The sequence below is a fragment of the Harpia harpyja genome, chromosome 8 (assembly GCF_026419915.1).
Source record: "Harpia harpyja isolate bHarHar1 chromosome 8, bHarHar1 primary haplotype, whole genome shotgun sequence".
NCBI classification, from domain to species: Eukaryota; Metazoa; Chordata; class Aves; order Accipitriformes; family Accipitridae; genus Harpia; species Harpia harpyja.
The window spans coordinates 35,272,746-35,298,866 of NC_068947.1; the positions used below are offsets into that span (position 1 = coordinate 35,272,746).

Below are 26,121 nucleotides of genomic sequence, written 5' to 3' on the forward strand. Positions count from 1 at the left end.
ATCTGTGCTAAGCTGCATGCATACCTGGTTTTGCGCATTATGCAGCAGAGGCTTGAAGGAACAGTCTTGTACAAAGGAAGAACAGCACAGGTTATTAATTATCAAAATAATACAAACAAGAGTAGTTCGTGTTTATACATTGGAAAACAGAAAAAACGGCTACTACCTAGTAAAGGACCCTGTAACTTTCTCCTGTGCATCTCCTTCCACGCTTAAAGGGAGTTGCCACTTGTGGTGGGTTGACCTTGGCTGGCTGTCAGATGCCCATCCAGCCACTCTCTCACTCACCCTCCTCAACAGGACATGCAACGAGATAAGGACAGGGAGATCGCTTACCAGTTACTGTCATGGGCAAAACAGACTCAGCTCAGGGAAAATGAATTTAATTTATTTCCAGTTAAAATAGAGTTGGATGGTGAGAAACAAAGACAAAAACTGAAAACACCTTCCCCCCACCCCACCCCTTTCTCCCAGGCTCACCTTCGCTTCTTCATTCCCAGGTCCTCTACCTTCCCTCTCCAGAGGATGGGGAATGGGGGCTGTGGTCAGTCCGTAACAGCTCATCTCTGCTGCTCCTTCGTCCTCACACTGCTCCAGAGTGGTCTCCTCCAGGGGCTGCAGGGGGATCCCTGCTCCAGTGCCTGGACGACCTCCTCTCCTCTTCCCCTCCCCTCGATGCTCCCAGGGCTGTTTCTCACACTTTTCCTCTCACAGCCGGGCAGTGTTTTGCCCTTTCTTACATAGGCTTTCCCCAAGGCTCCGCCATGGTGGCTGCGGGGCTGAGCCGTGCCCTGCGGTGGGTCGGTTGGAGCCGGCTGGAACCGGCTGTGTCCGGCTCGGGGCAGCCCCGGCCTCTCCTCACAGAGGATCCTGCAGCCCCCCCTGCCAGCGCCTGGGCACCTGCGCCTCGTATACCATCTCAGTGAGCTCGGGGACAGACAGCTAAGTCTTTGCTGAGGGCTGCTGCACAGGCATGCGTGTGCACAAGATTTCTGTAATGAACTTCACGGTATGGAACCACTTCTTAAAACATGTGATAGGTTTCCGTAGAGACATACGTTTTGTTGTTGTTGTTTTGTTTTATTACTGTTTAGAAACACTGCATTGTTCACTTTTAAGATGAAATTATAAAGATTTTAGCAAGGATTAAGTAGTGCTAGTGGGGTGGACTGTGATATCCCCGTGGTAGGAGCAGGAGATCCAGCCGCACCTGCTCAGTGTGTGGCAGTGCTCACCCCAGAGCTGGGCAAGCTGACGGGATACAGGGGAGTGTGGCTCCTTGGGGGATGGGAGGAGGGAAGTAAGTGGGAGACAGGTCAGTGTTTCTACTTATTATTGCTATTTAATGGTGATTTTGGGGGGTTGTTTTACTTTCTATTGCTCTCAAGTATCCCTAGCCTATCTTCTTACCTCATACATACAATTTCTAGAATGCTCCAAATGGAGTCGGTTTGTCCCAGGGAGTGACAGTCTGTGGGAGCTGTCAGCACCTTCTATGTTCAGCTCGTTCTTTAAAATGTATTTACTTGCAGTTTGCACCTAGAGGCGAAAACCGAAGTCTAGACAATTATATGGTAATCAACATCAAAAAGGGGAACTACATGAAAACAAAGAATCTTGTTAAAAAGAAGCTAAAAGGGGCAGCTAAGAGAATTAAATCTTTCCAGGCAGCCTGAGGACTATGTTAGAAAAATAAAAAAAGAGTTTAGAACCACAGGGTCAATACATATCACCTAGCAGAAACACTTGAGAAGGAGAAATTGGTGAGGCTAAACAGAAGAGATAGCAAAGTAATAAAAATGGCAAAGCCATAATTTGAAAAGCTGAAATTGTTTTCCAAAGGAATGAGAAGGTCCTTAGATTTTGGCAGATTAAATATGAAAATGCTGTAATCCAAACCACCACAAAAAGGAGAAAAAAAAAGAAAAGAAAAGAAATGTTTGAGGAGCAACTAGCAAAAGGAATTGAAAGTAATAGTTAATCTTTCTTGAAATATATCAGGAAGTGTGCCAGTACATTTCTAAGATCAACTGAGGATCAAGGTATAAGATATATTTACTGTGGAAGAAACTGGGTATATTACAGACTGATTCGCTTTTTTCTGAGGTGCTCACCAGCAAGATTTTCTTAAATGGACTGTGGAGGAGGTTGTGGAACAAATGGGCAAAACAAGCAGTAACAAGCCAGCAGCACCAGATGGTTTCACCCCAGCATTAGAAGGGAATTCAAGAATGAGATTGATGAATTAGGAAGAGTGACAGGAAACTTCATGCTTAAAACCACCTTGCTAACTCGGGACAACAGGGATTCAGGAGAGATCCCAAAATGTGCAAGTCTGTAGAACTGACACCTGGGCTTCACAAATAGTAAAAAACTATAAAAAGGACTAGAATTAGCAGACATCTGAATGAAAACAAACTTTCTGGGGGGAATCCCTTTTGCAGAGGGAAAATCCTATCTTATAAACATGTTGGAGTTCCTTGAAGGGCACAGAAAATATGCCTTGTGGTGGCCTATCTGATATAGAGGGGAAATATTACAGGTGTTTTTTCCAAAACTGTAAATGGCAAAGAGATAGTTGTTAGGTATTGTTGGTTCATTCTCTCTTCAAATAGAAATGTTTAAGAGTAGATTATGCTAGTAAGAACCAGTTTTGTCACAAAGCAAGAAGGTCATTTTTCATACAATGACTGGTAAACTTTGGGAATTTGTTGTCAATGGATATGGCAGGTGATAAAAATTCGTGGTAATTCAAGGGAAAACTTCAAAAGTTCATGGAAAGGAAAATACTTAAGGTTTACAGAATATTTTTAAACTGTGCTTGGTGTCAGAAGTGCCTGAGATAGTTGTAGGTCACAGGAGTGCTTGGGGAGGCATCATCTGTGCTTGGCCTGTTACCTAGACATCTGCTAATCCCTGGTGTTAGAGATAAGGCACTGGGCTAGCTGAACTTTTAGTCTGATCCAGTACAGCTGTTTCTGTGCTGTTGTGGCTTGCAACAGACTGTTGTGGCAATAGACTGCAATAGACTTGCAATAGACTGTTGTGGCTTGCAAGGACTAGATGCTAATGGAGCTGGATCCCATTAAGAGCTTGAGGATATCTCCTTTACAGTGCTAAAATTATTACTGTGAAGGTACTAATGAATAATTTTCTGTGTGAGAGAAGTTTGTGTGAACTAAAGCACTCCCCTCTGTCTGGAGATAATGATACATTTGGGAGAAGAAAAGCAAACTCCTGTAAGTAAATAATGTTTGTCTCTTTTTTTTCCCTTTATTATATTACTATTTCATAAGTTATTTTTAGATGTAAAAGAAATTGACACAGACAAGGGTATAGGACTTAGCTCTGAAATATAAATAATCATAAGTTCCCAGTGTATTGTTATTAAGATTTCATTGTATTATCCTGAAAGCATGAAGCATTTTATTATTTATTAAGATCTCATACACTGTGCTTCAACATCAGCTTTTTTTGACACTGGTGAAAAAATATAACTGAGGTACAAAAATTTTATGGGGTATTTCCATTCCTTTGGTTCTCCTATAACTGTTATGAGTATCAACAAGCTTTTGGTTACTTGTTAAGAACTCATAATTCAACTAAAGATCTTAGAAATGTCGTTGTTATGGCTAGTTATTAAAGGTATCTTATCTGGTGAAGAGAGGATATTCTGCTACATCTCCCAAACTTCATGACGTTCTTACATGCATTGAAAATCAAGAAGTGCATATCTTGGTTAATGAGGGTTGGTACTGAAGACTTTGTATAGTCCTTGCTTGTCATTGAGGTTGCAGCACTGATACTTTTATCAGCTCTCTGGGTGTTGTCACTGCACCTCAAGTGCATGAAGGAATTTTAGTTTAATGAGGCTTCTCCTTGACTGTGCCTTACATCAACAGCAAACGATTTTAAACAAGTAGTATTTGGGCAAGCAAGAAACTGTGAATGAGATTTTTAACTGATTACTTAATGGAAAAAGCAGAAGTGAATCAGCCACTCTTCATTTTCCTCTTTGATTCTTGTGCCAGCAACCATTTGACCTTAGCTCAAAAAATGCAGCTGTTGTTTCTTAGATGGCATTTCTCAGCTTATTGTAATAACAGAGACAGAGTTTCTTATGAGTGTTGGACACAGCTCTTACTGAAAACAGTGCAAGTTAGATGTGTGAATATCTGTCAGTGTCTCAGCCTGAAACATCTAAGCAGTCTAAAATCCTGACTCATCAAAGGAAAAAAAAAGCTCATAATAATCTTTCCTTATTAATACTTTGATATACCCTTTGGACCTCAACTGGCAGTGGGGATATCACCAACAGACATAATGTTGATTAAGGGAAAAGAGAAAAGGGAACTGAAAATGCGGTGTGACAGTAGTTACCTCCTGTTTCCTCCTTCTTGCAGTCTCCAACATTATCTCTATGTGGCACTTCAGCATAGCCTATATAAGCCAAGATAGTTTCAGAAAATGTACATTTTTTAATCCTATAATATGAATCCAGTTGGCGGCTGGTCACAAGTGGTGTTCCCCAGGGCTCAGTTTTGGGGCCAGTTCTCTTTAATATCTTTATCAATGATCTGGACAAGGGGATTGAGTGCACCCTCAGTAAGTTTGCAGATGACACCAAGTTGGGAGGGAGGGTTGATCTGCTTGAGGGTAGGAAGGGTCTACAGAGGGATGTGGACAGGCTGGATCGATGGGCCGAGGCCAACTGTATGAAGTTCAACAAGGCCAAGTGCTGGGTCCTGCACCTGGGTCACAACAACCCCATGCAGCGCTACAGGCTTGGGGAAGAGTGGCTGGAAAGCTGCCCGGCAGAAAAAGACCTGGGGGTGCTGGTTGACAGCCAGCTGAATATGAGCCAGCAGTGTGCCCAGGTGGCCAAGGTGGCCAATAGCATCCTAGCCTGTATCAGAAATAGTGTGGCCAGCAGGACTTGGGAAGTGGTTGTCCCCCTGTACTCAGCACTGGTGAGGCTGCACCTCGAGTACTGTGTTCAGTTTTGGGCCCCTCACTACAGGAAAGACATTGAGGTGCTGGAGCATGTCCAGAGAAGAGCAACGAAGCTGGTGAAGGGTCTAGAGAACAAGTCCTATGAGGAGCAGCTGAGGGAGCTGGGACTGTTTAGCCTGGAGAAAAGGAGGCTGAGGGGAGACCTCATCACTTTCTACAACTACCTGAAAGGAGGTTGTAGCAAGGTGGTATAGGTCTCTTCTCCCAAGTAACAAGCAATACGACAAGAGGAAATGGCCTCAAATTGTGGCAGGGGAGGTTTACATTGAATATTAGAAAAAATTTTTTCACCAAAGGGTTGTCAAGCATTGGACCAGGCTGCCCAGGGAAGTGGTGGAGTCACCATCCCTGGAGGTATTTAAAACATGTAGATGTGGTGCTTAGCAACATGGTTTAGTGGTGGACTTGGCAGTGCTAGGTTGACAGTTGGACTCGATGATCTTGTAGGTCTTTTCCAACCTAAACAATTCTATGATTCTAAATGGATCTGAAGACATGCCAGTTGAGAAGATGTTATTTTCCTCTGTTCTATGAAATGCATAGTAACTAAGGTGTGTACATCCTATCATTATGCTTTACTGCTGCTTTCCTATCCCCAGCAGTACTTCATTAACATTAGGAGCATAGTTCCTGGTTAATCCCAGTAATTTTCAGCAGCCATTCTGATGCATCCTCTTGAGCACCATATTATCTTAATACTGCTGACATTTGCATGTCTTTGAAATACATTTTTTTCAGATATTGTCCATTTAATCCACTGCAGTTTCTGTCATCTTTTGTTCTTATAGTTATGCTTTACTTACAGCTGATGAAAAAGAATAATCTACTAACTTCTCAATAGCTCTTAAAGGTTAAGAAGGAATCAACAAGGTGTAAATAGCAGTATAAGAATCCCAAAGATTTAGCTGTTTGAACACAGACTACATAATTAGAAACCGATAGAATTATAGTGAAACCAGGCCATTAAGATTTCTATGTTTAATCAACGATTTTTCATGTGAATGAAATTCTTACATGCCATTCGTCATCTCAGCTGTACTCTGACAGAAAAGAAAAAGCCCCTAGGAACAGCAATAAAATATTTAAGGTGTGACAATTATTCTTTATATTCACTTATCTGTATATAGTTTCTCTTCTTCCCTGCACCTCCCCCCCTCACCCCCTCTTACCTGAGAGTGTAGGTCTTAGCTTGTGAGGCTGAAAGGAAAGGGATTTGTCTTTCTTATTTGCACACCAATCCCAGGCAGAACAGGGGAAGGGCATATATTACCAATGTGGTCCAGTACTGACCCAGAGGACTTCCAGCTCTAGAATTTAAAAGGAGCTTTCGGGGCATCGCTGTTTCTCTCCTTCATCTTTTACCCATTCCCCTGACTGGAATAATGTCACTGTAGCCCTGAGTGGACCTCAGTTCTTTCCCTGTGTGAGATTACTGGGCTGTCAGTCTGAAGCTCGGGCTCTGCTGACTTTCCATTCTCTGGATAAGGTAGCAGCTTTACCAGGTCTGCCTTCCCCCTCTGCCTGCAGCAGTAAGGCAGATGCACCTTACAGAGAAGGTCTCTCCCCCTTGACTTTCTTGCACAATCTCCTAAAAGCAAGGCTGTCACTTGCCCTTAATTATTGATACGTCGTTAGGGATATCTTATCCATTGCCTGTGAGAGCTGTTAAATGACTGCATGGCAGATAATAATACATTGTGCATCCACCTGAACAGCTCATTGTGCAATCTGTCCATATCAGGCCTTCAATATAAGACTTCTGATACAAAAGCAGCATCTTTGCTACTTTATAGAAATTGGAAAACACCTTATCTAATCTGTGGTCAAGTCCAGGCCGACCCACAGATATTCCCTGCAAAGTATTACCTAGTACCTTGTCCTTGAGCTAGGGTGAGTTAGCTGACGGTGGTGGTCACTTCTGCCAGGCCTCCATTCCCCAGAAAGTAAGGCAGGATTTATGACATAAGATTTTTTAATGTATTTTTTTCTCTCCTGCTGCTGTACTAGCTTACACCTCTCCTGCCTTTTTAGCCTCAGGAATCTTTTTGAAAGAGATGTTACACTTCTGTGGAGGACTTTTTTTTTCCTGGTTAAAATTTAAAAGAAATATAAATTATTTATAAACAGGCAACACAAAATGAACAGTATAGCCATACATACCATTGTTTTCTACAGACAGCAGATTTTAAAGTGCACTTTTTATGAAAGCTGTAGAGGTTATAGTGTTTTCTTTGAACTTAACATGTTTTGAGCCTCAGACTTTAAAATACATATGAAAAAGTGTGGTTAATACCTGGCTACTAAAAATGTTCTAAAATACTAGGCATTTTGATTTGAAGTACTAAAAATGCATTAAAACATCCAGGTCTCTTTTAGAATAAATCTGAAAAAGATGAAGTCAGTGCCTATTTCCTGACCTTCTAATGGTATATTTAAAGAGGTTTACGTTTTTTGTTTATGGTAATCGGTGTGCCTGTATTCTTCAGTTCCCTGTTTGCCCCTAAGTCATGGTCTGGCCTTGAAAGTTTGGAAATATGGCAGCCTCTTTCTCCCTCCTCCATTTTGTGTTTCTACATTCATAACTGATAGAAGGCAGAAATAAAGTAGTTCAGCAAATTTTGCCTTTCATGGGAGTAATTGCCTGCCCAGTGCAGAAACATCTGAAGACTTGAGAAAGTATAAAAGAGTAGAAATGTCCAATCTGTTGTTTGGGAAGTTGGTCAGGTTCAGAGAAAGCAAAAAATTAGAGGGAGGATGAAATGAGACACCAAAAGTTTGAAAATAGATGGAGTATATGACGAATGTGGGAGAGATTTGGGCAAAATGGAAAACCAGAAGGTGAGGTTATAGAATGGGCACTGTACAGACCAGGTAGCTGAAGGCACTTATTGTTCTCTGCTATGAAAGCTCATTAAAATTAGCACACCTGCAGTGCTCCCACTTTCTGACTAAGGAAGTAGCAGAGACAGATGCCCAAGAAAAAGGTGGAGAAAATCAACAGCCCCTTAGAAAGCATGCAGTGTTTTTAATCTTAATTTGTCTCAAGAAGGTGGAGGGTATAAACACAAGATTCTTCTCTTCTTTTTTCACTGTGAACATTTGTGTATATGCAAGATGGAGCACACACTCCAGTGCAAGAAAGACACAGATCTGCAACACCTTTTTTTTACCTCCTTTTTCTTTTTTCCTTTCTAAGACTGGCCTAAAAAGCCTACTGGCAGCGTCCCATCAGTGTGTGAATAACAGCTGCTGTAGAATGGAAACCGGCAGCCTTCTCCTAAAAATTGTGTACATACAGGGTATATACATCATACACACATCTAATATAAAGTGCAACCATTTCTATTGTATTACTCTGTTCAGAAAGAAAGCAATTTTGAATTGAAGAGCTCAACCCACAAGTACAGCCATATCAAAATACTGGCAGGGCCTAGTAGGTGTAAGGAAAATTGTGGTCAGTTTTAAATATCAAGGGGAAAAAAGGAAGAAAAAAAATCTGTTAGTGAAGACAATGAGATATTAGTTTCTTGAAGAGAATTAGCCACAAGATCTACCACTTAATCTGATGAAGAAGTTCCATTACAGAAATCAGCAAATTGGTTGGATACCAATAATAACAACAACAATAAAACACTTAAAGACTGTAGGAAATTTTACAAGTGATCTGAAGAGTTCAGATCTCAAAAAAAAAAAAAAAAAAAATTGAAAATAATTTTTGATAAAATCCAAAAGTATGCCTATAGACAAAGTGTCAGGCTTGGAAGAGTAGTGGATGTATACTTGGGAAAATATCAGTACCACAATAAATTGGTTTAAACGTAGAACAGGAATGAAGAAATGAAGGATTTCTGAGGCCTTATGATGAAACTTAAACATGAGAGTATTGTTCATCAAAAGATTAAAAATAGAAGTATTTTTTAATTCTTTTTTATATACAAGTAGTAAAACTTGAATGTCTTAGAAGAATATTATTTGGATTTATTTTCTTGTTTTAGAGCACAAACTTGGAAATGAAGTCTGAAATCATTCACAGATTTCATTGCACCATAATAAGACTGGCAATCAGTAAGCAATTAAATATTCTTAAAACAGCTATAAGAACTGAAATACATTTTGCACTTCCATGAGAGTTAAAAATACTTTGCTACAGCTTATCCTGAAACACAGATGTCTGAACCTACACTACATTGAAAAGACTGGATATTTAGAATACTTCATAGATTTGCCTTCTCTGCAACTTGCTACTAGAAAATATGTTTTATGTATTGGAATGATATAAAGTATTACACTTCTGTGTTAGTATAAAAATGGTAGCTGCAGCAGGCAACTATCATATAAACCAAAGGACTTCTGCTCTTAGTGATATTGATCCTCAAAGTAGGTTTAAATATAATTCCAAGTTTAATACTTCAAGAGCAGAAAGTATTCTGCATGTGGTCTGTTGTTAAGTACTAACAAAAAGTATGTCGAGTGAAAACTTAATATTCTTTTTTTAAGAATTCTTATAAAGTCACACTCAGAGTTTACTCATTTCAGTACTCTCAAGTCATTAGGGTAGTACTGGACAAAATATCATTGTTCATATGAATCAGAAAAGGCTCCACTACAGAACGTATACTAGATTTGTATGGCTAGGATTTTAATGCACTTTCATATTTTAGTGTATAATCTAAGGTGTTGTGGCATGGAAGTTCTACGCTCAGGAAATAAAGCACACTATGTGGTGCAATACCTTTTGGAACAGTTTCTCAATATGGCATAATCAAAGTAAAATGTTTTGCAGAAATGGTAATTGCTGAAAGATAGAAAAAAGTAGAAAATAGAAAGATTACTTAAAAACACAGGCTGAATAATTTAAATAGTCAGCATGAACTGTAAGCCTTAAGTGATAGCTGATGCCTGTCAATCCTGATCTATCTTTATGCACTGGCACACAGTTAAGACCTTTTGTCAATAGTTCAGGAGTTTATAGGTAATTTCCATTTAAGAGTAATGAAGCTCTTTAAGACATAAAATCTGAATTTGTTCACTCTACAGGAGATCCATGTGATTTGTAGAGGCTATGAACTTTGAAAAAAGGTTTTTAGTTCTTATGTAAATTGAAGATAATAGGGTTTCTCATGTTAATCAGAAAAAAAATATAAGCTTTTCAATTTATAGGGTACAACTCAGCAAATAAATTTATATATGGATTTGAAGTTATTAATATCAATTACAAAAGCTGTCTTTCTGAGCATCTCTGCAAACCTTCCATTATTAGAAGAAGATTTAGCTGTCTGTCACAATGGAAAGGTAGATCAGGATTTGCTGGTACCTCTGCTCATGGTGTTGGCTTAAATAACAGGGGGCTGTAAGGAAAGTAGGAACTCTGCAGCCAGAACTGTCTTCTTTCTTGCTCATTTGGCAGTCAAGCCTAACCATGGGCTGAGTATCTTCTAATAGGAGAGGAGGGAAGCCAGGCAGAGGGGAAATGATCAATAAAGTTAAGAAATACAAAATAGACCATATTTCTCTTCCAGATCAAGAGGACAGTTTTGCTTAGAATTTTTTTTCCTAGTTTATTATGACCACATAGAGGAACTTTTAGCAGAGGTCTCCTTCAGAACTTACTAAAAAATGTAAGGCAAAACAGTTTGTTTGCATTCTTTAAAGACACATGATATTTGTAAGAGTTTAGCAAGTTATTTTTATGGCATGCAATGGTAATTTCATTGCAAGGTGAGTTTAATAACTCTAAGACAAAAAGGAGATTCCTTCTAATAGAGGAGAGCGGATAAGATGTTCAGATAAAAGCCTTGAAAGAAATTAATAGCATTAGGAGCAGCACTGCTGAAACTGGCAAAATAAAACATGTAAGCTGAATGATTATAGTATGTTCTTAGAAATCTTTATAACAGAAACAGAGGATGCATTTTTAGGTAAGTGTTTTTCTGACTCTGAATAGTTAGAGGTACTTGGGGCGATAAATGGAGTTAGCAACCAACTATGTGCAGTTTGATTTCATGTCTCACTGCATTTATTCTGAGTTGGCCATTTGCATGCTCTGGTATTCGGGACATAAGAAATCACTTAAGTAACTGTGTTATCACATACTACAGCGATGGATTCCTATGTATTCCACTATTGAGAAAATCTGCTGACTTGACCTCAGTTTTGATGTATTGCACAATATCACAACGAAGCTTTTTCTGATATTGACCCATCAGCCATACTGCACATTGGTGAGCTCTCTGGTTTTGCATTTCCTTCAAAGCTGAACGGCTGGCAGTGCTGGCACAACTAAACAAACGCTGACAAAACACTGCTTCTCCAACACACACACAGTGACTATTGATAATGAATGACAATTCTCTGAACTAATTTTTTCACTTCTGATGTGGATCATGGGAAGACAGTAGATCACCCACAGCACTGAGCACACCAATTTGGTGTCCTGTTTTTCCTCCCATATTAAACTTGTGAATAATACTGGAAGAAACTTCATATATATATACATATATATACATATATATATGGATTATGCACTTTTCAGGATGTTCGTTTGATATTGCCTTGCCTTCTTGAAAATTACTAACATAAAGGAAATATTTAAGGGTGGGGAGGCACAAGAAATACACAAAGGCAAGGGGAAAAAATACAGATAAATACTTTCAAAGAAGTTAACATTATAATGGGTTGGTGATCAATTGGGAAAAAGCTATCCAGACAGAGACCAGCAGCATTACACGTAAAGTGTAGATAGGGGGAAATATGAATAATTACTCTCTTACCCCTTAACAATCTATACTTTGTATCTTTGGGTAAAAGAATAAATATCTTTGCTTTGAAAAGACTCTTCCTCAGTCACTTTAATCAGTTGCTGTCACAAGCTGCTGAGGGGTAAGGACTTTCAGCTGCAAATTTAGTCTGTTGTATCAACATGGTTAGCAACTGTAATCCAGTGAGCCAATCTGAAGGTGAGAGGACTGCCTGATTTATCCAAAGCAAGCTACAGGCAGGGAGGCCTGTCACCCAAGTGCATTTGTGATGGACAAAAGAAAGGCTTTATCTGTATCCAGGACAGAAGGTAAGGGATGAAGGTGTATGGGGTTTCATTTGTTTGTTTTGTTGGTTGGTTGGTTTCTTTGTTTTCTTCCCTTTTCTGCTATCTTTTGGGGTTTTTTTTCTATTTTTTGGTGTTCTCTTTTTTTTTTCTTTAAATGATGAATGCTAACACTGTTTGAGATTCCTGTCACCTCTTTGAGTTCATCATTTAAGCAGCTTTTTCAAAGGCATAATACACTGCAACTATCTTCAACATTTCTTGTTGTTCCTGTTGTCTTTATAGCTGTGAATTCCTGTCAAACTTTTATGATATAAAAAGTGGAAATCTATATTTTGTTGCCACCTCATTTTTACCATATGTTGGTAATTTAATTTGTAAACATTTTAAAAACACTGGTATAGGGCATGATAAATATTCTTAGGCTATGTTGTTTCTGCTGTGATGCTTATAAGAGAAGAGACAAATATAATAGTCAATTCAGATGTTCAAAGATCTCTTCTTAAAAAAAAGAGAACTTCATAAAAGGTACTTAGGATATTCTTGACTAATTCTTCTGGGGACACAAACACTCTATGAAGGTTAATCAAGCGTTGCAGAACTACAAAATCCCAGAGAGTTCTTATCTCATAAAAGAAAACCCATCTATCCAAGCCTTTTATGAAAGGCTAGTGACTGTGGATATTGATGTTTTTGATAGATGAAATGCTCCCAAACCAGTCCATCCCAATATGACTCATCAGACTGAGACTTTATATAAACAAGAAGTTCCCCCAGGTTTTAAACTTTCAACTGGATGATTAACTGACAAAGCTAAAAATCTAGATTCTCAATACAGAGAAACTATACATTTCAAATTAATGAAGGAATCATTCTCTTAGATGACTTTTAACATTGCACCAGGACTTGAACAAAAAAATGCTCTGATAAATGTAGTGATACCTTTTCCATTACTCATTTGAGCATATCCACTAGATTATGTTTTTATGGACTTCAGAGAATACAAGTGTGCCCCTGGTTGGAGAAGAAAAAGGCATTGTTCAAGAGGCCATACTCAAAATAATGAATTTACTTGTCTTGTTAGTGTTCCACAAATCCTTCTGCCATCTTTCTTATTTTTACCCACATTGGCTACAAAATTTTGACAGGATACTTAGATACCCAGATGGACAACAATATCCTCAGTGAGACTGAGGATGTAAAAGGCTGGCACTGGTTTTTGTTGTTGGTTTGGGGTTTTTTTGAATGTGATCTTAGGGAAATTAAAAGGTTATCCTATGCTAGTATTATGGGCCAGTAAGTTATCTGAGTGTTGTTTACTAAGGTCTCAATGAAGAACACTTTGCACATGACCTTTCTGTACACAAAAATCAGAAAAGGGCAACAAAAATGAATAGAGCCAAGAAGTTTCAAGTGAGAATGGATTGCATTGCTTAACTTCACTTTGTTCAGAAAGAAGAGGTGATACGATAGATCTATGTATCATTTTTAAATGAAGACTAAGTTAAGATAAATGTAATGGTTAGACATAAAGATATCGCTAGAAATGAGGATTATAGGGAAGCACTGAAACATCACAGTCCTTTGGTTAAGGATGGAGAAATGGATGGAAAATTAACAAACTTGTTTTAAAATGCTACTGTGTAACTTTAAAGTTCTAGATTATCAAAAATATTAACATGGACTTAAATGTTAACTGTTGACTTTCATGTTACATAAACACTTGTTGAAAAGGTAAGTCTGTGCCTAAGTGGTTTTTTCTAATCAAATCTGACGGTGGTTTTTAAAACTTTTTTTTTTTTCCAACACATTCCAGTTTACCCTTACCTTTCTCTCTGACTTATTTTGGGAGAAAATGTTTCTTAGCGTCAGGATTAGAAAATAATTTTGCTTTATTTACAAATTCTTTTTTAAGTTACTTGCAAGAAAAATCCTGTTCCACAATATAAAACATGAATCATCCTGGAACATGTTACCAGTGTTTTGATGTCTTCATTGCAGTCCCATTTCAGTTTGACTGGGAAAGAATACCAAAATCTGTTGCTTTTTGTGTCAAGTTTTGAGGCTAACATGAAGACAGTTAACAAAATCATTTATTTATACCAAAAACCCAGTTCCCTTTTGCAAGTCAGTTACTCAAAGCTTCTGGGCCTTTCTACTAGGACTAAACATAACTTATACCAAAATCTAAGCCCATTTAGCAGTTCTGCAGAGAGACAGTTCAAATTTCTTTTGGGGGGCTGGCAGAGAAGATACTGGTCATAATTAAGGATTTTTAGTATGCTTGTGATTAGTATCTCTGGCTTCTTTCAGTTTAACACAGTCCTGATAGTGCCACTGTGGGCAGCTGCATGCAAAGCCAAATCAGTAAAAGCAATACACGCTAGACAAAGAAATAGCATGGGCTGTCACAGTTGAGCTGTGTCTTTGAAAGAATTTCTTCAGTACAGCATGCTTAATTTGTTTGGTTTTGTTTTACAAGGTGTCACACTGTGAGCAAATTAGAATAGGTAAGCCAGAAGCAGAGCTGTCTTTTGGGGAAGAAAACATCATCTTGGTGCTTCAGCTCTGCTACCTCCCTCAACCCAGTGAAGGGTCTCAATGGTAGCACAGCTGATTTCTACTTAACCGCATCCACATGGGAGGGATTAAACCAGGGATATAGAAAAGCACCTCTCATCCAAGATGGGGAAAAAAAAGGGAGGGCAGACTTGGTTTTTTGGGTGACTGCATTGGTACTAACAGGCTGTACACTCCTGTTAGGACAGAGCAGGTCAGTAAGCTTGTTTGTGCCATGAAATGTGTGAAGGTAGTAACATGCAATTGCATTAGTGGCCTCAGTGCTCATTCTGACTTTACAGCTATTGTGCTCCAAGAAAGATGTTTTCAGGATTGTCTGAGAAAAATGGGGATTAAACTGGTAAGTGTGATTCAGTTTGAAGTAAGCACAAATGCAAGGCACAGGGATACCCTGTTTGTTCCAGTCCACACAGTAATAGATAGCATTATGGTAACTCTTTAGAATGTGAAGAAAAGCTGAAATTCTGCAATATCGGAGATGTATGCAATGGAGAAAAATGTGCAATATTAGGAGTGTACATATTTGCTGGGTGTTTTAGAATGTCAAACCTAAATATCCCCCAGCTGAGCCAGAACCCTTTCAAAATGTTGGGTAAGAGAAAGAACCTCTGTCTGGATCTGCCCCCATGAACATGTTTCAATAGGATAAACTATGGGGAATTCACACTTCTCTGTGCCTTGTGTCACAGAAGGAAAACTTCCCCATCAGTGTTTCAGCTGCATTTGTGCTTTGGACTATGAAGATACTAAAGCAATTGTCAAGGAATAGCCAGTATGCTCTAAATTTATGGTTCTTTTACCCCTTTTTCATGTGATTTTCTGCCCCCCCCGCCAATAAACTCCAAAGGTATTAAATTCAGACAGAGAAAGAGGGCTAGAGAGAGGCCTACTAAGTACAGAGCTATCATAACTTATAACAAGGTTATAATATGCAGAAGTGTTACTTACCATATCCTGCAATATTCATTACCACTGCTAGGAGATCAGTCTAAAACAGATAAAAGTAAATACATTTTTGCACAGCAGGTAGGGAACTTCCAGAATTCATTGCCACAGGAGCCGGGGTTGACAGACAGTATAAGGAGATTCAGAAAGATATTAGAGACATCCATAGGCAACGTGTCTAAATACTAAGAAGATACAAAAGAGAACAAGAGATGTGCCCTCCAACATCCCCCATAGAATGATTGTGGATGCTGGCAGACTACAGGGGGATATGGACCACAGAAAATGGCCACACTCACATGCTTTCCTTAAACAGCTGGTCCCCTTATCACTGACCACAGCAGCATGCCGGCCTGGGAGCATGTCTCATGTTCTTAGGTCAATTTTGCCTAACTAATGAATTGTTTAGACCAGAGTGTCTCAAAGCTTCCCAGCAGTGCAGGCAAGATTTAATTTTGTGGCTGTGACAGAATTGCTGCTTTAGGCACCGTCCTCCCTGAGAGTGGTGAGATGGAGTGAGAGCTGTGCCTGGCCACCATGGTGTGCTGACTGTGGGCCAGCTGCCCAGGAATTACTCTGCTGCTGCCACTAAGCCAGCACAGGATGGCTTAATATTAACTGTTAATTAGCAGCTTCCCCCACACCCAGAGTATGTAGATCTGCCTCTCTCTAAGTTGCAATCTTTCTGCCACCATCATTTTGCAACCATAGCTAAGCACTCTGTATAAGACTTGAGTTGGTATATTACAATGTGACAAAGCGCCCTGAATAATTTATTTCTAAGGCTCCATTTCATACTTATTTGTTGTCCTATGGGTTTTCCCCTAGGGATGTGCCATCTAATTTCAATTTAAAACATAAGTTCTGTAAATTACCACTGCACAGAAGTTGCCTTAACATGCCATTTATGAAGGTAATGGTGCACATTGTAGCAGAAGTGTTTCAGAGTTTCCACTCCTGGGATTACAGATTCACAGTAAACTGGTAAATGGGGAACAATGAGGAGTTTGCTAGAAAATTGAACAAATCCACCTTAAAATATCAAAGCAAATCGCACCTTAATATTGTGAACTCTGTAAGGCAATGTTTCTGCAGCAGCATGGACATATAGATTCCCTGCCCACATTAAGCAGAAAGAAAGCGTGTATATTGTGTGTTGTGTATTTAGATACCAGTTCCTGAAAGTGCACTTAGGAAGAGTATTAAGACATATTTACGGTAAGGTATAAATAAGGCCCATTACACCGACAGTTCTTAATCCTTTGTTTAAAATTATGTGAATCTTGTTTTCTTCCCTGAGTATATGATTTTCTAAAAAAATAATAACTTCAGAGAAGAGCTAGTCTAGGTAACAAGTTCAACAACAATTTAACAAGGTTTCATCCAAATATTACTAAAATGGGTAGAAATCTGTTATCTTTGAAGAGAAACATAAGTTATAGTATTTTTACTTTTAAAAGTAATATAAATTATGTAGCAGTAAGTGTACTTCAGAAAAATTCACTTTGTTTACATCTCTTGCCTAACTTAAAAGAAAATCATGTCATTGCAGTCATTAGAACTATTTTTCTGTGCCTGAGGCGACATTTTGACAAAAAGTCTCTCTTTAGGTATTTAGGTTTAATTCTTAACACTTATTATATTTAATAGGCTCTAAATACCTGCTTAAATTAATGAAATTAAGTATTTCTTGAGTAAGACTAGCGAGTAATTTGCCATCTGCTGATTTTATAACAGTTTTTTATGTTTTGTTTTATTAGTCATACAACTGTGTACTTCAAGAGGAAAATATAGTGTAGTACTCTCATACCAAATAAATGTGCAAATCTAGAGCTGCTTATGACTGAAATTACTAAAGTTGTGTACCCAAAAGAAAGGGATTGCTATTTGGGTTATAGTGTACAAAGCTACCAGATACAAGTAACGTAGCAGTGAATCGCCGGGCTGTATGTATCTTGCTTTAGTGACTAGTATCTAAGGACCTGAGATGCTCTGTTTGTGAGATAGTCAAGATTCAGTAAGCCAGCCTTTCATTCCCAGTCACAGACCTGTCTTTTTGGTGATATCTCTCCTGTAAATTTGAAAGTAGATCTTGTTACGTGTAAGCAAAGACTGCATACTGGTAATAAATACATCCTGCTGTCTGTTAGGCAGATCTCATGAACTGTGGAGTTTCTTGAGAGTCTTTATGAAAGAGTTAGGTATTGCCAGTGGGAAGGTATATGTGAATCTGCAAGATGGTCAGTTCCCTTCTCTGAGGTGCCCTTAGCTTGGCTAGGGGCTTATCGCTGTCAGTGCTTTGCCTTTGGCCGGTTTGATGCGAGTTCATGAGTCACAAGAGGAAAGGTTTCACAAAAGAAGGAAATCCAGGATTTTAAGTCAAATCTTATATTGCTTGTGATAACATGCGTAACAAGCAATTATTTGAGGGAAGGATGCAGAAGGGGTGGAAAAAGGGATGGGCTGTGACACAATGCAGCAACAGAAACTAATTTAGATTATGTGTAAGATGTGCCACTTTGAGACTGTTATGCCTGGTTCAGGAAAAACACTCAGTGCATGCAAGTACACTTGTGAATGTGAATGGCCTAAATAATTTTAGAATCCATTTACAAACCACTTACATCTACCTCAGCCTGCTTGCATGATTTCTGATGCCTGTCAGCCACACGGGACCATATTGCTCATCACACAAACAGAAAGCTGTTTTTACTTAGCTTGCCAAGCATCTTGCTGTTCTGTGGGCACTGAAACCTTGCGAGAACTATTTTTTAATTTAGGAAAGATCTTGGCCTATTCCAGTACCATTCTGTTTCCATTTCTGTTTCTGTTCTTTTCCCTGCTTGTTCTTTCACTTTCTTTAGTAGTTCCCATGCAGGATGGTGAGGTTGTAATAGTGACAGTTCATTATATCCAGTAACTTAAATGATCATTGAATATTCTTTGATGGCAGGTTACTATTCATAAGTTTCTGATGCTAGTGTTTCTGACGTGTGTTGCATGTACATGCTTCATGTATCTGATTAAATGCATTGCTTTGGATCCAACAGGCCAGAACCAGTACTGTGGACAAAGGATGGTGGAGAACTACCAGATCCAGAGAGAATGGTTGTTAACGGCAGAGTCCTAAGCATCAGTTTCCTAAACAAAACAGACAATGGCACATACCGATGTGAAGCAAAAAATCCTATTGGCCGAAACAGCACAGAATATGTCCTGATAGTACATGGTGAGTGTGTTCTTGTTAGTTTTTTGGTGCATGTTATGCATATGTAGCATTTCAAGAAAATACAATTAGTTGCTTATGATCATTACCAAAAGAATAGCAAGAAAAAGCTGGAAGTATAAATGCACTTTCATTGATGCTATCATCTAGTTGTGGGGAGTGTGTTTACTTCCTTTTATTGGCATGCCTCTCTTCATACAGTTTAAACAAAATATATTCACTTATGTTGTGAACTTTTTGCAAAGTAAGCACCTGTAAAAATCTTTTGCAGTATGTTGGTACTGTTTTATAAATACTTGCATCAGGCACACGCTGTTCAGATAAAGCTGGTTACAAATGAATATATGAAGTGAAATATGGAAATACCAGACAGATGGGTGCTTGATTTTTTTTGTTTAGTTTTTTTTATAGACCACCAAAGACAGGACATCAGATACTTTTCTTCATACAAGTTATAGCCTGCTACTGAGAAAATTCAGCTTATACAAGTTAGCTGATCATCACCTGGCCTCTCGTTACAGTCAATACTCAAAAATATGTCATGTTCTAAATTCATGATACTTCTAATAAAATCAAAAAATAGGAATGTTCACATTGAATAACAGTTGATTTGTTTTCCTTAATTAATTAGGCAACAATGTATGTCACATGAAAAGAATAGCTGGCTTTTACATTGATCATGAAATAGATGGATATAACTCAGGTATAGGAGAAACTACAATAAAAAGTTAGCATTTGCCTTTAATACAGCTTTGCAATATGGATCTAGTGGTGTCAAAACATAATGTTCTCTTATCACAGATATGTATGTGATAATTCCTGGAAGACTATGAGTTCTGTGATTTGAATTTTAACCTAAGTGAATATAGAGGCGAAAGCTCCACTGTAGTTCATGACAGTACTTTTTCCTCTAGTTTTTTAAAAAATGCAACTTCTTATAACCATGACTAAATAAAATGAAACAATCTAATACAAATCTTAGTCTGTAAATAGACGTGCGAACTATATAGATTTTAATTGCTCATGATAAATTTGGGTATAACAAATACACATTTCTTTGGTGTTTGTAGGGTCTGAAAAACATTTTTCACTAAAGGTTTAACCTGCCTTTAGGTATTTGGCAGAAAACTTCTAATAAGTGCTACTTTCAGCTTTCAGTAACAAGCTATTTTTTGGCACTGTTGATAAAATGTCATTTATCAAAAGAATCACTTAGATTACTTTTCATTTTTCTTAAAGTTCACTATTAGTTTATGTAGGATTAGTGGCACAAGTAAGGAGGAGGTCTTTGCATGAGGAACACAGAGCCTGTACTGCTGCGTGAGTATTTCTGTATTAAAAACCAACAGAAAAACTAAACCCTCTAACCTCTACTTACATTGGTTCCTACAAGAAAAGAAAAAGGAAAAATGTCTTGTACATCCCAGAGGTGGTGGTGTATTGGTTGTTGGCTGCAGGCACAAAGTGCACTGCCTTTGAGGTAATGGTTCCTGTGCTTACCAAATGTTGAAACTTCTGTCGTTTGTGTTTTCTGCCCAATTTATTTATGTTATTATTTCTGAAAACATGGCCTTTTTTAATGGTAGATTTTTCCATCAGTGTTGACTTTGCAATATACCCTCTATCAAAGATTATTTCACAGTCTCCTGTGTGTCTTTTGCATAGTGGCATGCCCCCTGTTGATCTGATTATCTTGCAACAACTTCATGTCAGTCTGTAAAATCATTCATTATCAGGAAGGCATTCTGTTATGTTTGGCAGCACATTAGGCATGTTATCAGGTTTAGCTTGCACATTGCTGACCTTTTCTGTTATGAGTACCAGAGTTTTCCTAATTGCATTTCTGCAATTCCAGTGTTAGAACCCGAGAAGGTAAATGTCAGGTGGTTCCAAGGTTTCTGAAACAAAGAGAATAGTGTGACAGAGTATGTGATGCTGTTTAGTGCTTAGCAACTTACTGCATTTCAGAGTTGTTAAGTTTAAGTACAGAACAGACTGACACAATTATTTTATCAAGGGTAGCACAATCAGTTGTATAGATCAATTTAAGCAGTGTCCTAGCCCTTCTTTAGCTCATTACATTCATGAATGTCTCTAGTGAAACATAATCCTCCCAAAATTATACAATATTCTCTCTCTCTTTCTCTCTCCCTCTCTCCGGGGGCTAGCAAACCTACTTTTTATCATTTTCTGAGATGCATTCTTCCACTTAATAGAGGATGTATTTTTTTTCTATATCTTCCTAAATATATCTGGGAGCATCCTTTGATTTCTCATCCCTTCCCCTGTGCCTAATGTGTTCACGTAATTTTTTTGTCCTACTCCTTTGTTAGAGCTGATTTATCATGTAAATATGCTTTCTTACCTTGAATGTTAGGTTTCTAATACAAGTACATGCCAGATTTAACATAAGGGGAGGTATGTTCAGAAAGATGCAGGAGAGGAGAGGGGAGGAATCCGCATGAGGAGAGAATCTCTTCACAAGAGATTCTTTTAAATTGCAGGTCAAGGAAGTAAAGTCTAGGTAAAATGACCTACCAGCTCTGTAAGGAGTAAGGCATAAATGCCCTGAGTGCTAGTAGCCACTGCCTTAATGGGGCATCTGGAAGTCCAGCTCCACAGTTATTAAACAACTAGTAGTTTTTCTAGGAACCTCTCGAGCCCAGAGGAGTTGCAGTGATGGAGAGAAAGAATGGTAATCACATGCCCAGGTATAGAGAGATACTATGGCTGATTCAGTTTTTCCAGGCGAGCTTGTGTAAGAAGGCAGAGGACATCAATGAAAGGTATCCTCTGCAGAGGCAGGAGAGTGTAGCCTGATTCACAGCTTTGCTTTTCTTATCCATACTGTGATTTCCTCTACATTTTTTCCTTTTTTCACTTCAACAGATTTTCTGTCTTTCTGTTTATTAACGTTGCAAAAGTTTCATCTGGCTTCTATCCCTTTTTTCCTCTATGAAATCCCCTCTCAGTGGGACTCAATCTACTAATTCTCTCAATTTCTGAAGTTATCTTCCTAACTCAGAGGTGATTTAGACAGGTTTAGCGTAGAGAGAAGCTTGCCTAAAAATGGAAGGTATAGTTTATCATAATTAGAGATTAAGGGTAAGCAAAGTATTTATAAATATTAATTATACAAACTAAGCAAAAAGTGTCTCATGCCTTTAACCGGACCAACCTAGACACAAAATTATACAGCAAAGTAGTAGTTTTTCCACTGTAAATGATGATGAGGTAATACTGTTTTGATGTTTAGTGATGGCAGTGGAAATAAATATTGCTATAAGCAGATGAATGGCAGTCTGTCTAATATAATTGGTATCTGATAACATAAAAAGTCTTTTTAGATTTGTACTATAATTAAAGAAATCAGACTTCAGAGAAATTGAATATATTTGAATCAGATAAAAGGCATGGGCTATTAAATATGCTCATGCTGCTTTGCTGAATCAATACGGCTGCTACTTTCATTTTTCTTAACTTTTATTATTAATAATAAATGTCAAGAAAACACTTCATGAAGTAGGAAGGTGGGCACAAAGTCAGAGTTTATAGGCAGCAGTACAAAGGCAAGACGTAGTTTGCTCAAACATTTGTCTCATGCAGTAACAAAGGCACAAGCTTTAATGCCTGTAGCTGTTGTCATTTCTGTATTCTAATTGGTGAGCTTAGTGCTTTAGAAGTGCACATTCTGGCTAGATATATTACACCCTTTCTTTGGTAATGGGCCCCAGGCAATTTTCACTCTCTTCCAATTTATTAAGAATTTTTGTATACTGTTGCCCAAATACTAGTCATTAATCATCAGTAAACAGAGCTAACTGTCGAACTCATGATGCTCAACCCAAAAACATAGATTCTAATTGCAAAACTTAGGTAATAACTGCATTGATTTAGCTGGAGTTGAGCAAGGAGGTGGTCCATCATAATCAAACTGAAGACACAGTTGTTATGTATGTAGCAGTAGTTCATAACCTCTGGATGTCACTGCTGAAGACTTAGTTCAACATCACATTGAGTAGGTGACAGAAGTCCACGTCATTGGGAAATCTTAATGGAATCAGCAACATTTCATAATTTGCAGACCTATTTGAAATAAAGTACATTGGTGAAATATCCTGATTTGCCAATCTAAAGACACACATTCAATTAACTGAAATATTCAGAGCTATAATGTGTTGTGTACCAATTATCTATCAAAGCAATATTGAAATCAACATTAATCAGCAGCTGTGGGTGGTCAAGGCGGTTCTTACTGCCACAATTATACATACAGTAGAAAGTGATTGAGCCAGTAAGTCAGCACCTCTGGAGAATAAAAAGTAGCATAACATATTCCCTTGACTTCAGCCTCTCAATTACGTTGTAGTTTTTTCTTGGGCAAGCTATTTTTTTGCAAATAAAGGCAACTGAAAGACCAAGTTACATCCTTGTTAATATTTTGAAATGTACTTTCAAACAGAAGATCTCCTACAATGTGTACGTAAGACCAAAGGTCCCACTGCACCTTTCCTTTGAACTATAATGTATCTTCCACCTGCTTGGCCAGTGCCATTTCAAAACATTTATCATCGTAGCTTTCACAATAACCTGTGGCAACAAGTTTCTGAATTGAATTATGTGCTTTGAGGGAAAAGTATTCTCTTCTGTTTGTTTAAGCCTGCTGCTTGATCTCTTCACTTCCCAATTTTCCAATCTATTTGGCCTCTTTTGCTGTTTGTGCTGTAAGTATGCAGTTAAAATCACTTTTATTTTCGTGCTGCTTCCCTTCAATAGATTTTCAAATATTTCCACCTCTCTCTCAATTTCTCACTAATGATGATCTTAGGCTCTGCATTTCCTGGATTCCTGTCCCTTTTATCTACTGTCCTTCTTTCACAGTCTCTTTTTCACTTTTTTCTTCATTTTTGGTCTAGTAGTAAATCTCTGTGATTGACTGTTTTCCATATCTGGAACAGCACTATGCCAAACTTGCACAAAACACCTTAGTTTATTAACTTGTGCCTCCAAATAGATTTATAGAGATTCACCTTCTGTGGCCACCCATAATTCCAGCACCATGCACTTTTACTTCTATGCAAGTTTCTTTTTAAATTAGTAGAAACTCTGGAATCCAAAACACATCTGAAATGAGACAAACTCCATTACCTTTATCTGTTCTAGATTCCTTTATCTTTGTCTGTTCATTTGCCCACTATCACATTTTTTATTATGTTTCATTTCTGTTGTGATGTTCTCATAGGGGCCCCTCTCCTTCCTTTATTTCTGTAACTCACTTGTGCACATAGAATCATAGAATCATTTCGGTTGGAAAAGACCTTCAAGATCATCAAGTCCAACCATTAACCATGCCCCCTAAACCATGCCCTGGAGTACCCTGTCCACTCGCTTTTTGAATACCTCCAGGGATGGTGACTCAACCACTTCCCTGGGCAGCCCATTCCAATGTTTGACAACCCTCTCAGTAAAAAAATTTTTCCTAATATCATCTCTCATTCTATGAAAGTAAAAACTGAGTAGAACCATAATTTGAAATAAAACTGAGGAGGTGAGATTTTTTTCTGTTTTCTTTGAAAACTGAGCTTATTGGATAGGCAATAGATCTCCTGGTTCGCAAATATTTTCACTACAGCCCTCTGATAAATCTTGTGCACTCTTTTTGGACAACTTATCCTCATGAACATATATCAAAAAAACACATAAAAAATATTCACTGAAGGGGTGGGGGGGAGGTAGGAAAGAAAGGAAGCAGAATCTATGTGGAGCAGCACGCTCATCAGTAATCTAGTTGCCCTCTATTTTGATGTTAAGACCCTGGACACTGAGGTAGCTGGACAATTCTAAAGTTTCCTTCTTTATAGTTCCTGAGTTGAAACGTCTCATTTACAGACACATCTCAGAGAAAAGGCTTTCTTTGCCTATGGGAAAATCCTACCCTTTTGAGTGAACAAAGCTTGGACTTTGCGAAAAGAGAATTGAGCAGACCTGTGGTGTAATGGAACAATAATAACATGTACAGCTACAATAGAGGGTGTTTTTAGTAAAAAAAAAAAAAACCAAAAACCTTGCCCTTACAGCAATCAAGGCATATCAAGAATATGAGGCTCAGAAGACTGCTTAGGATTTCATTTGAAATTCAGTGCATGTGAATACCTATGCTTTTCAGTTCTGAGGGTTTTTTTTTATATCTGTGTTTGAATTAAAAGAAAGAGGGTGTCTCAGTTTTGAGTCCTTAAAACAGAGGTGAAAAGTCTCTCCTATTCCCATCTTATAAAAGTAAAAATAACTTTAAAAAGTACAGAAGACAACTCACAGGCAGAGGAGCCTGAGCTTTCAGCTGAAAAATAAATAAATAAAAGAATGCTCTTGAAGACTTTCTCCTTCTCAAAAGCCTTCCTTGCCCCAAAACCATCTCTTCTTTTCTTTTTCTCTTTTCCCCTTCCCCGCTATACACACATGCATACACACACAGACAAACAAACAAACAGAGGTCTAGTAACTTATCCAGGAAGAGATCTTTTTTTTTTCTTACATCTTCATCTCTTTTGAAATCCACAGCAGCTGGATGGTTTTCTTGCAAAAGCTGAGGTGTGCAGGAGTGAGGTTTCACTGTGGCAGGCCTGAGAAAGTAACTCATTATAACCCTATGTTAAAGGTAGCATTCTAAACACACAGAGAATTTCATTCATGTGTTATTCTGCAAAGCATAGCCCTTCAAATTGTGTTGAAATATTTTGATTTTGCATCTACATCAACATCCTGAAGTGACATTAAGGTATTAAATCTTTATCATAGTATTAAAGTTAACTTCTCCAGAGGACTCTCGGTTATGCTAAAAGAGATGGCTCAGACCTTACAGCACAATGCAGATGGATGCTGCACAAACAGATGAATTAAGAAATTGTTGTGTAATATAACTTTTCTTATTGGACTAAAGAAGAACAATGTTTAGTTGACATTTTCTGGTATGAGAAGTCTGTCAAGAAACTTATGGTGGAATCGTTGGCTTAATTTTATGGATGAATTGTCCAGCTATTATCCCTGCACACTGGCAAGGCAGCTAGTTTGAAATTGCTTTTTGTTGATAAATACCTGAATGGTGGGGTCTATAGTTGAGATGTGTGAACTGATATTTCTTCATTTATAGTGACTTCAGAAAAATAAGATTTTTTTTTTTTTTTCAGATAAACACAAAATTATTTTGGAAAGGTCAAGAAAATAACATTCTAAACCACAGTAACACTTTTGGGAAATCTGTTTGACACGTCTACATTTTTACATTAAAAATTACATTAAAATTTACATTAAAATACTG

General features: G+C 38.1%; 1 protein-coding gene across 4 annotated transcripts in view; it reads left to right on the forward strand.

Annotated features, from left to right (window-relative positions):
* The window catches only part of CADM2 (cell adhesion molecule 2), a 701,199-nt gene that overhangs the window by 610,654 nt on the left and 64,424 nt on the right, over positions 1–26,121 (forward strand). For all 4 annotated transcript variants that reach the window (XM_052794467.1, XM_052794469.1, XM_052794468.1 and 1 more), the window contains one exon: positions 18,631–18,809. In XM_052794467.1, the coding sequence (XP_052650427.1) occupies positions 18,631–18,809 (179 nt within the window). The remainder of the gene's footprint in view (positions 1–18,630; positions 18,810–26,121) is intronic.